We start from the raw sequence: 14647 nt of genomic DNA, 5'->3' as shown, positions 1-14647 counted from the left end.
ATAACGGTTCGGCGCTGTCCAAGCTGACTTGAAGCGTTTGTTGTGCAAATTATTTTCGCGTGTGTGGTATCCTGTTGGTTGATTGGTTATTGGGAAGAGCAAAGCGAGATGCGTATGGTGGGAGGTGAGGCACTGTGAGGCATCGAGGATGAGGCGATGTGGCGAGTTGATGGCGGTGATTCTGTGGCGATATGCGGAAACTTCCGGAGTTTTGATCCGGTACCGGTGCCGGAGTGGCCCGAGATCTTCTTCTTCAACGACGACGACCAGCGACGACCGTTACTCGACACCAGCCATCGCGCCTCAAAGATGTTTGCCCTTGCAGGATATCTACGCACTCTCAGTTTCTCCCAGTATGCTCGCAGCTGGGCTCTGAACCGCTCATCGTCGTTTCTGCTCTAAACCTTTCACCTCAGCTCCACGTCATCCAGACCTTGACCTGATACCATTGGTCTATACTCACTCATTTTACCTGAAGCGGCTCCTACTTGTCTGCGCCCTTGTACTGCTCCTTCGTGAGTGAGGTCTTTCAGTCGTCGTCGTTCCCTCCTGACTTGGCTATCCCAGATGACTACTCCGTCCATTTTCTAATCGCCACAATGCCTTCACTACCACTTGCGGACGTACCAAGGAGACTGTGCTTAATCCTTGCGCTGGGTAACCTTTGGCGGCGTAACTTGAACGGAGTGGCTCGCAGCCGGGTGCATACGGCTTCCGAACTGTGTATCGTGCGTTCATTCTACACTGTATGCTTTCGACTCCATGTCCACTCGCCATCCACGCGCGGCTCTCGAACCTCTATTCTATCCTCGCACATCCTTCAGTTTTGGAATACGCATGTTGTATGCTATGGAAGGGTAGACTGCGCATGTGTATTGAAGCATCTGTGATCTGGATGAGGACCGTGGGTTATTGTCTTTTGTACCTCGGCTCTGTGAATTGTACGTCTTTTCCACCTGATCAGCATCATAACGGTCTCGTCGTTGTATGGCATCTAAGGCACGAGCTTTAGACGTATGTTTGTCCGTTTGTCTTGTTGTCGTTGAAATCGGCTCGCCACGCTTGCTTTCCTGTGTTATCGGTATATTTAATGCAACAATCTAGTGTTGATGCATATCGGCCGTCTGCGCTATCTCATCATCCTCCTCGTACATCTCTGGCGGCATTCCCCTTCGGAAATAACTCTCTGCATACCATCTCCTCTTCACCGACACATCTCCCTCCTTCCTCGTCCCCTCCCGCGGAGAGGACCCTCGTCGCTTCACTTCATGTCACCCAAACAACCAACCACCCTCGACGAACAAACTGAACTGGTTCGCTCGGACACGCTGATATCATAACTAGTACTGGTACTCAGGTATCTCCACGACCCGACTCGGTCTTCCATTCTTTCGTCCTCTGGTTTTCGTGCGTTTGTTTACTCGCTTTCTCACTTACTTAGATCAAGGCATAGAGACACCGACACATACACATACTCGCTCCATCGATAGTATCTTGCTTCCTTTCTTTATATCCGGACAAGGACGGACGCGTGTTTCGTCAGACTTCACCCTCGATCTACCGTGCTCTTGGCATTACCTCCGATCAAGTCATGTACATATGCTCATATGCATATGCCGTTCTTCTGCGTTGGACGCCCCTTCATCCACAATTGTTCAGCACTGGTGCTCGATGCTCAACATTCCGTACTGGCTTGGCGCCTGGAGCATCCCACTCGACTCTACCTTGGCATCTGAACCACTGATCCAGAACGTATGAACAGCCGGACGTCCGCTCTATGATATTCCAGGAATCTTGGATATCGGGAGTGGGCATGCGTGGTTCGTCCGTTTATGGTGAACCGATTAAATGATTGCATCGTCATGTCTAATAAACTGCAGCGGTTCGCTTCTATAGGAGAATCGCGAAGGACCATCTTTGCGTCCCTCCATACGTCCTTTAGAAGACATGCTCGGGCTTATACTCATCGCCATACATACCTGTGCATCCTTCCGCCGCTCGCCACCATACGATACATATCAGACGTGTAGACGAATTGCTCGTTCTGCGCTGTATCGGGCTCGGAACGGTTATGCCACTCATCTCGCTGACACTTCGAGGGTCGCGTCCACATATCTGAATAAGATATCACGTAGTCGGTGACGCTTACCATTGCAAACCATGCATGACTGTGGCCGGAGATATTGAAACGTTTTCAATGGCTGTTTGTCCGAATGGGTCCTGTGGGTCCATAAGTGAGAGTAATCGACGTAAGGAACTTCAGGAGAAGAAGCCCATGCTTGCATGGGACCGAGTGTATATCTCTGTGGCCGCGATTGGCTCATGGAGAGCGATGGTGAATGTATGACGGACGACAGTATGACTAGCAGCTTGGATCTTCTTCCTACCGTGCATAGTTATATAATTCAAGGTGAAGATCGTCATGATACCAGGCATTCGTTTTTATGCGAGCCTTTATCATCCGGAAGTTCCGAGATCCCTTCGTTGTTCTCATAGGAATGCATATTATAACCTTTCTCTTACGAGTTCTGCTTCTTTATCATAAATAGCTTTCAAAGCAGTATCGGAAAGCACGGGATCCTCGGACGAAGTCGCACATAAGCTCTGAACCCTTTGGCGTAAGTGCTCATCATGGGATTCTCTCTTCGCATTTAAAATATCGTTTCGGCCCACAATTGATTTGTCTCGATCCCAGTATAGCCTCTCACCATGCCCTATGAATCTCTCTTGAAGGGTTATGAGAACTCTGAGCCGCTTCCTAACACCCACAATTCTGACGGACGGTCGTTGTTTAATCCTCCGGGTCCTCTCTCCGCTGCGTATGAGCAGTTCCCTGCTCCAATACATAATTCGAGCAATGGCTTCGACTTCCACAGTTCGTATATTCATATCTTCTTATCGTCGAGACCGAGCCTGACAGAATTATCGGTTCAAATTGACAGTATACTACATGCAATGTGTCCCAGCGCAGCTCGAGTATGCCAGGTTATTACACGAACGAGTTCGAAGAGAATTTCCTGAGGTGAACCCGACTATACAACACTCGTACCATCCTATACCACTCGTTGTCTGACACTGAATATTCAGCTACATGTCTTCAAGTTCTTTGAAGAACCCATCGGTGAGTATGGCACTACACCTGTCTTCATCCTCCATGGGATTGACGGATTATTTTGACGGAAATCATCCATCACTTACATGGCACCTGGACTCGATGGCGAAGGTCCTCACCCGACGGCCATGTTTGAAGTCAATACATTTAGCCCGCACCAGACCGGTGCTTTCTTCTCGTGGTTGACAGTCCATCGTGGCCCATGCTCGTACGTGTCCTGTTGCATTTCAGTCGCACAGCTGCTTACGCGTCTTCCTATTCCTCAATAACACCTTTGATAAATCTCATACCACTTTACCCATCTGTCTTCCAAATTCATGCGAATTCTACAAATTTTCGAACACCGACCTACCCAACGGAATATATATCAATTTTTGAAGCGTGCTGATACATCCGAATACGGGCGATGTGTATAGGGATCACACAGAGCTCGTAACATGGATGGGAAACCCTTGGCCGCTATGGACCGAGCACCCCGGTCTCGTAAGGAAGGACTTATCAGAGGCCCTGTAGGGCTCACGGCTTGCGAACGGCTGTCTGGATGAAGTGACATACGTAGCCGCTATTTTTTCTTTTTGCTCATCGCCGATGTACTCCAACCTTATCGAAACTAATTTATCGACATCTCCAATATATTGTGTCGAATCACTCCCGAAAATCCCTGTCACAGTTACATCACCAACAGTCTGCGGTATAATCGTACAACCTACCACCTCTTCCTATCCTGCCCGATTCGAAGAAGTAATGTTTACTCCAGGTTTGATGATGATCACTCAACTTCAATGAGGTCCGATGTCAAAACCAATATTTGGCGATAGGTAGGGCCACTGCTAGTATATGCTTACCGTCGGTAATGTCACGACCGTTTCCAGGCGCACCTAGTTTTATCACATTCATAAGTCTCCAATTATGGGGATCAGGCATAGGACGCTTACCGCCAGAGTTGGCTCGGCCTTTTCCAGGGGCGCCTGCGCACAAAAATGCTTGAGCACTTAATTACTGTTTCATGCAACATTCACGACAATACTTACCGCCTGAGTTGGCACGACCTTTGCCCGGGGTACCTGGACGTACGGCTCGTCAGGACTGTAGTTTCAAAGACTCGAATCGTCTGCTGATACTAACCTCCGGAGTTGGCCCGACCGTTTCCGGGCGCACCTGCGACCGTTGGTTCTATCAACTCTTGAAATGAGTCTCTGGAAGGATATACCAGAACTTACCACCAGAGTTAGCACGTCCTTTCCCCGGAGCACCTAGATTTTGTGAGGTTAAGTGACGTTTCATACAAGAGAAAACATTATTTAATATTACCTCCAGAGTTAGCACGATTGACTATGCCTGCTACATTGAACGTGAGCCCTTATATGATGGTGCGGGGAAGCCTATGCGTACCTCCCAAGTTGGTATTGAGAGCACGACTATCCGGCGGTCCTGGGATAAAATGAGTGGTCAGTGTCGTCTGTATCTTTGAGCAGTGATTGTATGGATGACCGACCTCCGGAGCCTGCAGCCAGGGTGGGTGAGATAACCATCACGAGAGTGGATAGAGAGATAAGGGTGTTGAAGCGCATAGTGTTCTTGAAAAATGGGTACACAGGTCGTAGTTCGTAAAGGGGGCTCATGGTCTTACCCCCTCTTATATCTTTTGTGTGTTGAAATTCGCCATTCATGGCTTACTCGGATGTTGCCACACAGTCATTGCTGCCCGTGAGACGTGATCATGATAGCACCACCATCAATTTATCACTGGTCGTAGCCAACTGTGTCTAACACTATATAGCTACATGTCCTTGCGGACCGATGATACATTGCACTCACCCGACATATCCTGCGCCACATCCGTCATGCTCGTACGCGAAGATTGAAACAGGCCAACGTACACGATAATAACGGTGTTCTCGTCCTTCATGGTCGTTCTCCTTATCATTCCTTCAGTGTCCCTGTGTTTGAGCTGTATATAACCGCAAGATCGATCGCCGAATCCTATGATGCAGACATGATGATTCTTGTACGCTGGTGGTCTGACCTATCGAGCCTCCGGGAGTCTTGTATCGGCGTATATGGGGGTTTGCGATTACAGCAAGATGATCTTACTAAATATGCAGATCGTATTGATCAGGGATGACCAAACAGCTGAAGTTACGTCGACCCTATATTTTGCATTATTGCAAAGTTTCAACCATGTCGATCGCATTGCATGAGTCAACCAGTATACGGTTCACCCAGCTATATCCTCACATGCAACGTTTTGTATTCCTCTAGTAAATCTATCGATATGCACCGCCAATGAGGTACGGTAGGCGTTTACATGTCTCGTTTGCATGTATTTAGTATTATTCGAGACTGGTATTGCCTGCCTGGGGCCACCGGCTTGGCATGACACGACTTGTGGTCTTATCGGTTACTGAAACTGTGGACTGATATCATTTCATCAGAGGTTCAGTCTGTCCGTATTTATGGACACACCAGGAGCATATCTGGAAGATGAATACGGTCAACAGTATCATCTCCGCTCATGATTCCCCACATGAATAATGCGTAGCTTCCTGTCGTCACTTTCACTTGGCAGCATTGAGGCCTTGTTTGGAGGCCTTGAACTCTGTAATTATGTGGATCCATTTGTGTCCGAATGGGACCAAAGGAAGGCGTAGGTTTTGAAACGTCCATTTGGAGCTTCCATATCGAGATCTCCTCGCTCCTCGAACTTCATGGCTTCGTAGAACTCGCACTATAGTAAAATAATCCGTTTATATTAGTCTAGTACAATATGGCTCCATAAATTACTATACTCACGGTTTCATCATCTGTCGCCTCCACAAGGACGCAGCGGCGGCCAGCCTACATACAAGTATGCGTTAGCCATGTTCCTATTCCTTCGAGCTGGTTCACTGACCTTGTCACGAACCATGTCAAGAAGCTCCGTCCCGATGCCCTCTCCTTGGCGGTCCGGAATGATACCAATGCGCTGTAAGTACCATTGCGATCGGGTATTTCCTTTTCCAAACACTTGCTCCTGGAATGCTTTCATTCTCGGCATTGATTGTATGGTCCATTGTCGTACATCATGTGGTAGTTGTGCAAGGAATGGATTAAGGGCGATGCTTCTTTGGTCCTCACTAGCATGAAATACGAGTATAAGCCTTCTTTGTTCTCTGGAAATTGTGGGAGAACAATCTCTGGTACCTGTCATATATGTCTCTCCCAGGACCGAACCAAAGAGCTACTCCTATCATGCGACCTGCGTCATCTTCAGCGACATAGATTTCCCCAGCCAAGGAGCACGCTAATAGCTGTGCTCTGTTGTTGGCTGTGAGGAGCTGTGCAAATGATTTACGCCCTACTATGGCTTTGAAGGCGTGTTCTGATGGATGTGGAGAAAGAGTGGATGGTGAGCGAAATTATGGTAAGGGCTGTGAAATGCTGTGAAGGTTATGTGGCTTACCATCTGCAAAGGCTTCGTTGAGAACCTTTTCTGCGCGGTTGAGGTCGTATCCTGTAGACACTCAAGAATTAACAACTACCGCGTCATTGTACAAGCACATGAATAAACAGGGACAGACTTACCGGAAGGGCTCACCATCTGTCGTATAGTGTAGGATATCATGGCAGTGGGGGTCCAAGGATGAGGGTCCTTGGGATTGAGACACATGCAGCTACGCTTTTGGGCTGTTTTTTTTTTGTGTTGAAGTTTATCTAACTTCATTCGCTGTCAACGCTCCTCGGGCACGTTTCTATGCATTCTTCCCTCATCCCGCTCTTAATCTATTTGATCAGTAAGATTGCATGCCAATGATGCCGATAGGAGGTATTTTGAACCACATATACGGGCAGGGTTGGCTCATGTGAGATAGAATCCTCTTATACTATCCCCTAGGCCAGTGGCACGAGATTCATAATCGCATAATCGCATAATCATGAGTCCTCATGGCGTTCAATCGGACTGCCCATCGGGCTCGTGTTTCGTCTGCAATGGAAGGCGCATAACTGGAGTCTAGGATACGGATGAGCATAAATGCTATATTATGTCGAACCGAAGAGAAAGGGTGACGGGATACCGTCCATAGAGTTTCTGCATTGCCTTTCTCACGGGCATAGGTATGTACCAACTCGTGGTAATAGTCGGGGTGGCCCTGCAATTTATGAATCGTACAATTACAGGCAGCTCATTCTTCAGCCCTCGCTTCGGTTCATGAATTTGTGACGACAGTATGTCGTTATCTAGGGGGTGGTCGGTGGAAGTATTGACAGATATGGTTAATATTGGTCACCATGAAGCATCGGTCATACTTGCATCAAGGCGGTGCGTAAACGGGAAGCCAACCACAGCCTCTGCTCTCCACCTCAACATTCGTATCTGCGCCGCAGAAACGACACTGTGTAATGAAATCACGCGATCAAGTATGAACTGTCCGGAGAGTTTCATCCTCTTGCTTCATTAGAGAGTTTTCGCCACCCAGAATCTGGGAAAATCTTTCTGGACTGGCGGATCCAGATTCCTCCGCTCGTCAGTATTTCGTGCATTGAAAATCGTGAAGATATTTGAGAGCCTTTTAAATGTGATGCTCATCACATTCTCCTAGACTTGCCAGAGGCAAGGACGCCATCGTCACCTTGTGGACGCATCCCGCGTTCTGGAGAATCTGAGCGTTTTCGGCAGATTCCGGGTGGCGAAAACTCTCTATTGTATCGAGTAAGGAAACGTGCAACAGAATATTATGAACAGCACCTGTTCCGCAGGACTTTTATCCTGGAAAAACGGGACGAGTCGTACCAGCGCAAACATAAGATTTTGGAGTTACGCTAGCCGCAACAGCATGAGGTACCATACGCAGTGAAAACGATCTTTCTCACCGAAGTGTGAAGTATCTTCACGATGGCTCAGAGTCTACGTATCCTCGGATCATTGTTAAATCCTGAGCTTACCAAAACATAGCCATGATCTCTTTCGGCCTTACGCTGAAGCACTGAGCCCCACAGCATCGGATGACGGGCCCGAAAATTGACTTGAAGACTGACATCGGCTTTTGCATCCCGGCTTTTGATGTACAAACAAGTGCAAACGAATTTTCGATAGAGGCTCTACTGAGCGGAGTCATTACAGGTGAATGCACACTTTTCAATGTCAAATATAGGACGGAGCGCGGAACTTCAACACACAAAAAAAAGTCTGAGCAACTTCGTGTCTGACGCTGGAATAACCGGAAATAAAAACACCCCGCTCGCCAACAGTGACGGTACCTCATTAATGCACAAGTTATGGGACGACTTCCAGACGTCAATTATATTCCGGTAATAAGGGAAACACTGTCACGCATATCGTCGAGTTTCCCGTATGCGCCAGCGGACAGCCATCCCGTAACGCAAGCATCAGTCTAGCGCCTAGGGTAGGTAACGGGACCATAATCTACCGAAGAGCATCTCCACAGCTGTCATATGCGTAGTTGTGGAATAGAAACATGGGACAATATGACCGATAGGTATGAAGAATCATCCCTCGTATCTTAGTCACCGCGTTCTATGACACCAAGCTCGCGCCGTCGAACTTGTGTCCTTCACCGTCACATGACTGCATATAAAAATGCCTGGAGACATCCAGAGTAGCCCTACGAGCACTGGATGATGAAGTAGCAGCCGGAGCGATGCCCGCATCTCCTCCCGGAACATGACAGTCATAGAGTGGTCCAAAGAGAAGGGACGGTTCGAGGTGAATGACCAAGACGAGCACGAAAGGAGACCAGATAGTTCGGGTTAAGAAATCAGAGTCGGGAGTATAAGATCGCGGATGAAGGGTAAGCAGAGACATAGCTAGATCGCGGATGAGCTCAGAGGACGGTTGAACAAGTGAAAATCGAACGCTGACTGCGATGCCACAACGTCGACTTCTGTCGACTTCGCTCTTACGATGAACGAGTCTTATCTTGTACCTCCTCTCATGTTCTGCCATCTATTTCGATTTACTACTCTGACTTCATTTTCCAGCTTCTTCGTCCGTTTATATTGACATGGACCTCGAACTCGCTCTTGACCCCTTCTCATGCGGCGAATCATCGTATATGGATCCATCCTCACCGTTGACCCATCCGAACGCGACGCTAGCTATTCACACCCTTACGAGCATGAAGGGGAACTTATGATCCATAGTGGTAGCGAATACGGTACTGGGAGATCAAATTGGGTGGTAGCGGTGAAGCTGTCGACGGAGATGACAGTAAGCTGCGGCTCTGTACGAGGTATGTCTTTTCCCCCGACGCTTGTTACACCTACTTGGTTACCTATCGTGCTTTCGTATACATATACACGATACATTTCATATTTATTGGTGCTACATGTCTATCTGTCATACCCATATCTCATTTCTTGGAGCATATGCAACAACGTTGCCTCGGATTCTCGCCCGGAACCTCACTTCTCATACTTTCTCTTCGGACTTGGTAAAAGCTTACTCTTAGTAGCCACAGAACATGTCAATAGTATTGCTAAAATCAAATAAACACAGGTTTTCGGGACACTCGCCGAGAGAACTAAATCTCAAGGACAAACGTGACCATAGAATGTCCCGGAATAATCCCAGTCACCTCTCCAGCACTCACTTCAACACCTAGTCTCCCGAACTCCGTCCCCTGCTCCGAAACGTATCCAGTCCCATTCCGCACAGTGAATCCCTGAGGCGCTAGCGTGACATCCTGCACAGACGCTGCGGAATTGATCACTTGGGTAGAGACCGTACCGTCGATGTTCCTAAACGCTGCGACTTTGAGATCCGTGCTGGAGTCTGAGTTGGCGTCGATGCGTACGGCACCAGGACGAATGAAGCGCGAGTAATGAGCTAAGGCCCAGAGACGTTTGGACGCTTGTGGAGTTGTGCCCGATATATCGACGAGGGCCGAATTAGTCGCCCCGACCTCGGCACCTGCAACGAACCAGTATGAGCATTTCAAACGCGGATCCTAAGAAAATGCGAAGCGTAGAATTAAAGAAGTGAAGAGGTTTACCTTCCCAGTAAAGATACGCCGAAACGTTCCCGCTAACAATCGCCTCCAGAATATTACTCGCCCACGTCAACCCTTCCCCCGCCGCTCCACTACTATACCAATCATTCGGCACGAATTCCCCATCTAGATCAGCATTCTCCGTCTCCCAGACTTTCAGGCTTGTGTTCATCGGTGTGGTCGGGTCAGACGAGTACGAGTGCGAAGTTATGATGCCGAGATCATTCTCGACACCGGAGGTGATGAGGCCTGCGGTGAGGTTGGTTTGGGCGGTCCAGCCTGTGGCGTCGCAGCAGGTGAGTTTGATATCGGTGAGGTTGGCATTGCGAACGGTTGCCGAGAGAACCTGTTGGTTCAATTGAAATGGCGCTAGTATCAGCATCCAATAAACCACCCGATCGAGAGTAAGACAGACCTTTATGAAATCAGCTGCTTGCTCGCCATTGGACTGCATCGACGAGTAGCTCGTGCTACATGTTAAATAATCAGGCCCCTTCTGACGAACGTACCAGACAAGCATGAAGGAGCTTACACATAGTCCGGCTCGTTCAAGAATCCCAAGTGTGTGACATCGATGCCAACAGAGGCGTAGTCCTGAACGTACTTCACCAGAAAATCCGCATACGCCTGCCTCCAGTCGCCACTCGAGCACGATTCTCCCGAAACGCCACATAAATAACCACCTTCGTTCTGGTTGTTGTTGGTCTTCATGAAGCCGGGAGCGCTCCACGCGTCTGCATAGAAGGTAGAGACGCCATACGATCTGGCTTGTTGGCTGAACCAGACCTGAGAGAACGTCCAGATGAGAAGAATATTAGACCGGATATGCAGGGAAAGTAGGAAGACGTACCTGCCCGGAATCGTCTCCATCCCAGACATACGTCGGAGTCGCATTCGACGATCCAGGACTATTCGGCTCGATACTATCGCCCAGCCCACCCGAACCGATACGATTGCGCAGGATTGTCATACCTGCACCATTGGTGATATTGAACAGCAAATCAAGTGTCTGTCTTTGTTGGGCGGCGGGAAGGTTCTTGACGTCGTTGGCGCGACCGAAGGCCTGGGAGAACCCAAACCCGTCCATCTCCTGGTATGTTGTTCCGATGTCGACGGTGACGGTGACAGCGGATACGGGGAACACATGTAGGAGGAGAGAAAATAATGCGTGGAATGCGAACCGTAAATTCATGATGGTCGAACTGAAGCAGGCGAGATCGAATGGATAACACGAATGGGATATACACATATAGTCACTGTAAATGGATGGTCGTGAGTATATCGGATATATGCCGCCATTGACTATCCGTAGGTGACGCGATTTCAGAGCGTGCTCCATATAACGATATAGAAGGTTGTGAGGCATGTCCAACCTGACGTACTCATGTGTTCGGGGCAGAAAAAGATAATACACATACCGCTCAATTCCTGCTACCCCGGCGTCAAATAGTGCAGGAGTTTGAACTGTCTGATTCTCCTCGCACTCGCTGACGGACAGAGCCTCTCTCTCGCAGGTAAGGGCTACTCACTACGGCCTTCATTTCGTCCTTGACCAAGGTGCATACACAATACCAGAGGAAAATGAGGCCGGACTAAATATATGGAATATTACAGAGAGGAGGAGAGCCGGATTGAAATCGGACATAGGCAAGAACGTCTGCACATACGGAAATTAGCTGACGTTCGTTCGTGAGAGCAGAACACGCACAGAAAAAAACTATATACACTCACAACACCATCGTGCGCGCCTCGCTGTGTGCATACATACGATCACAACCCCTCCACCCACCGCCCAATCTCCTTCAACGTCTCCGTCCTCTCCGGCTCATGCCACCCCTGTATCAAAAAATCGTGCGTACTCTCGGGCACCTCCATATACCGTACCGCATTCCCACCCATATCCGCTACCATCCTATCCCTCAACGTACGCATCGGGTCCAAAGTCATCTCAAGTGCCCCGGAAACGATCAACGTCCTCGGGAATCCTTCGAAAATCCCGCGCGTGTCTGAATCCTTGAGTTTGAGCGAAGCAGGGGAGATCCATGAGTTTGTGGCGATTTCGGAGGAGGGGAGATTGCCCCGTAGGGCGTTGTATGTGTATCGACTTGTGAAAATGGAATGCACGAAGTCTGTACGAGTGTTGCGCTGCATGGACGACTCGGGCCCTGTATGCGTGTCCGTCCAGTCTACAGTCGGTGATAGCAGAAGGACCGCGCCTGGACGTGGAAGCTCATGCCCGTATTCCTTCGCCGACATGTATCGCGCAAGCGCATAAGCCAGGTTGCCACCAGCCGAATCCCCGCTGATGATGATATTACTCGGGTCGAAGCCGACGTCGTGCACGAGATAGCGGTAGCCTGCGATGGCCTCGATCAGAGCAGCGGGGAATGGGTTGCGTGAAGGGAAGGGGGGAGCAGAGGATAAGCGGTATTCGAGTGCGAAGAGGCGGGCGATCTTGCTATGTTCTAGGAGACCGTTCCATAGAGTTTTGTTCGCTGAGTTGGAGGGATGTGCGGCGCCCATCTGGAAAGCAGCGATTGTGTGTCGATTAGCTGGGCTTTCGTCACCACAGTGAAGACACTTACGACGTATGCGCCACCTAAAATTGAGGAATGGGCTCGTGAGCAAACGGTCAGACGCAGAGCGAGCGAGAGCGAAGACGGACCGTGCAGATGGTAGAACACCAGCTCATCACTTTTCGCCCTCTGACCAACCATCCCATCAGGCCCACGCTCACCGAACCAAAACCCCGCCGTCCTTACAGCTTCAACGCCATTCTGCTTCGCCTTTTCCAAAATGTCGCCCGCGATTAGAGAAGGTGTTGCTTCGACCCATACGAAACCGGAGTCGGTGCCTTCTTCGGCAAGCTTTTCTAGCGGGGGTGATTGCAGGAGGGCAGTCGAATACATTAGATCGATAAGGGTGTGCAGAGACGAGACGATCAAGGAGCGTCCTAGCGACCACCTGCGACTGGGACGCCCGGAAGGCAAGATGTAGCGGATCGTCCAGATCGGGATTCGTACGAAGATGAGGAGACATATAGCGCCTGTCATGTAGAAGGCCTTGAGAGGTTGATTGCGGAAGGTGAACGGCATCGTCGAGAACGTGGATGAGTGAGAGGAGGGGACGTGGAAGATTGAGTACGCTCGTGAACCAGGGGGGTATTGGTGGCGAGAGGAGAGGTCCGTGAAGCCCGAGTGGAGAGCCGAGAGTGTAGCCACTGTGAGGGAGGTTCACCGAGCACCATGAAGTCCCCTTGATCCACTCGGTCCGTGCGTAGGTGCTCTCTCGCTCGCTGCATGCGGAAGGTTCGTCGGAAAGGTTCAGAAATCAAACGTTCAAGTTGGTTTGGACGACAAGTGAAGCTAGTGAAGCCGGGGCCCAGGAGACCGATTTAGAGTTCGAGCGGAGATTAAATCTTCATTTTCCCCCGCGCGAGTCGCCACACCGTGACTCTCGCTGGCAGACGGAACCTCTCTCTCTCTCTCTATCTCTCTCTCAGAGGTCAGCGCTCAGCGTTGCTGCCTTGGATTACTTAGTACAGCATTCTCCTGCATTATGGACGAAGGCGCGAATGCATCTCTTTCTGAGCTCTCTGACGGTGCCGCCCACGATAGCATCCATACGCAGGGATCGTGCTCGCCAACGTCTGTGACCTCGTCTTCTTCGTCTTCCTATCCATCCATCATCTTCTGAACTACTTTCAGCTCTGAAAGAAAACACTGCATTACGGTTTGAACTGTCGGTACCTTCTCCTTGCTCTTTCACTCACCAACTGGCGGATGCATGGACTCGTATCGTTGGCGGTCATTCCGATGGTTATCGCATTCGGTCTCGCCACAATAACCACAACGCTCCCGATCCTCGAACTCAGACCTCGAAGCTCTTCTCAATCTCATCGTAACTGAGTTACCTACTTTGGTGTATGTCACTCCGTCGAATGTGTTTTGCTTTGACTCGATGATGCCTGCTGCTGACGAGAGGATTTGAAGCAAAGCCTACTATCTCACGCTGGGTTCTCATCGTTCATTCTCTTCATAATTCGTGCATTCTTGCATTCGTGCGTTCGCGCATTCGTGCGTTCGCGCATTCGTGCGTTAGATGAGTCCCTGTTTATAAACAACGGAGGCTCGCTTGGGTCAGTTCGATTCAAACTAAGACATTACGGACGGTCCGATAGTGTCGTCCGTCTGGGTACTAGGATCCTGGACTTGCATCTGACATATGTTCGGTCTCCGACGGACGACCCACTGGCCATACTGTACTGAGTACTCGCAATGAACTCACGCTCTCGGTGGATTAGTGGTTCGTTGTGGCTCTATGGCCTCTACGCCCTCGACACGTTGCACACCATCCCCATCACCGTGTGAGTAGCTTGAGATTTCTTACTGGTCGGATGTGGCAGGCTGGAGTCGCTGGAGCATACGGAGTAGGGGCTCGCAATCATACATTTGTTGATCGGTATCAGTATGTCTCTTTCTCTCTTCACCCAATTATCGAGTCCTCTTCCTCCTCCGCCCTTTCGTTCGTACATACAAAGAAGAGC

The 14647-nt window shown here is 49.6% G+C and overlaps 4 protein-coding genes across 4 annotated transcripts; 1 reads left to right on the top strand and 3 right to left on the bottom strand.

Annotated features, from left to right (window-relative positions):
- Positions 1-2709: 2709 nt before the first annotated feature.
- Positions 2710-3625, top strand: STEHIDRAFT_135697 (uncharacterized protein; the record flags this gene model as incomplete). Its single annotated transcript, XM_007311277.1, has 5 exons — positions 2710-2875; positions 2943-3022; positions 3088-3121; positions 3224-3320; positions 3493-3625. The coding sequence occupies 5 exons, from the start codon at positions 2710-2712 to the stop codon at positions 3623-3625; spliced, it is 510 nt and encodes a 169-aa protein (XP_007311339.1).
- A 2092-nt stretch (positions 3626-5717) lies between these two features.
- STEHIDRAFT_116446 (uncharacterized protein) lies at positions 5718-6761 on the bottom strand (the record flags this gene model as incomplete). The annotated part of the gene is made up of 6 exons (XM_007311276.1): positions 5718-5840; positions 5906-5950; positions 6006-6264; positions 6296-6473; positions 6555-6605; positions 6677-6761. The coding sequence occupies 6 exons, from the start codon at positions 6759-6761 to the stop codon at positions 5718-5720; spliced, it is 741 nt and encodes a 246-aa protein (XP_007311338.1).
- A 2872-nt stretch (positions 6762-9633) lies between these two features.
- Positions 9634-11293, bottom strand: STEHIDRAFT_69289 (glycoside hydrolase; the record flags this gene model as incomplete). The annotated part of the gene is made up of 5 exons (XM_007311246.1): positions 9634-10022; positions 10105-10447; positions 10517-10571; positions 10634-10887; positions 10952-11293. 5 exons carry the CDS (start codon positions 11291-11293, stop codon positions 9634-9636), a joined length of 1383 nt encoding a protein of 460 aa, XP_007311308.1.
- A 578-nt stretch (positions 11294-11871) lies between these two features.
- STEHIDRAFT_163578 (alpha/beta-hydrolase) lies at positions 11872-13196 on the bottom strand (the record flags this gene model as incomplete). The annotated part of the gene is made up of 3 exons (XM_007311275.1): positions 11872-12624; positions 12687-12700; positions 12767-13196. 3 exons carry the CDS (start codon positions 13194-13196, stop codon positions 11872-11874), a joined length of 1197 nt encoding a protein of 398 aa, XP_007311337.1.
- Between the last annotated feature and the right edge of the window lie 1451 nt (positions 13197-14647).

This window comes from Stereum hirsutum (assembly GCF_000264905.1).
Source record: "Stereum hirsutum FP-91666 SS1 unplaced genomic scaffold STEHIscaffold_25, whole genome shotgun sequence".
Lineage (NCBI taxonomy): Eukaryota > Fungi > Basidiomycota > Agaricomycetes > Russulales > Stereaceae > Stereum > Stereum hirsutum.
Note: the sequence above shows the minus strand (reverse complement) of the source record. Positions and strands in the feature narration are given on the sequence as shown.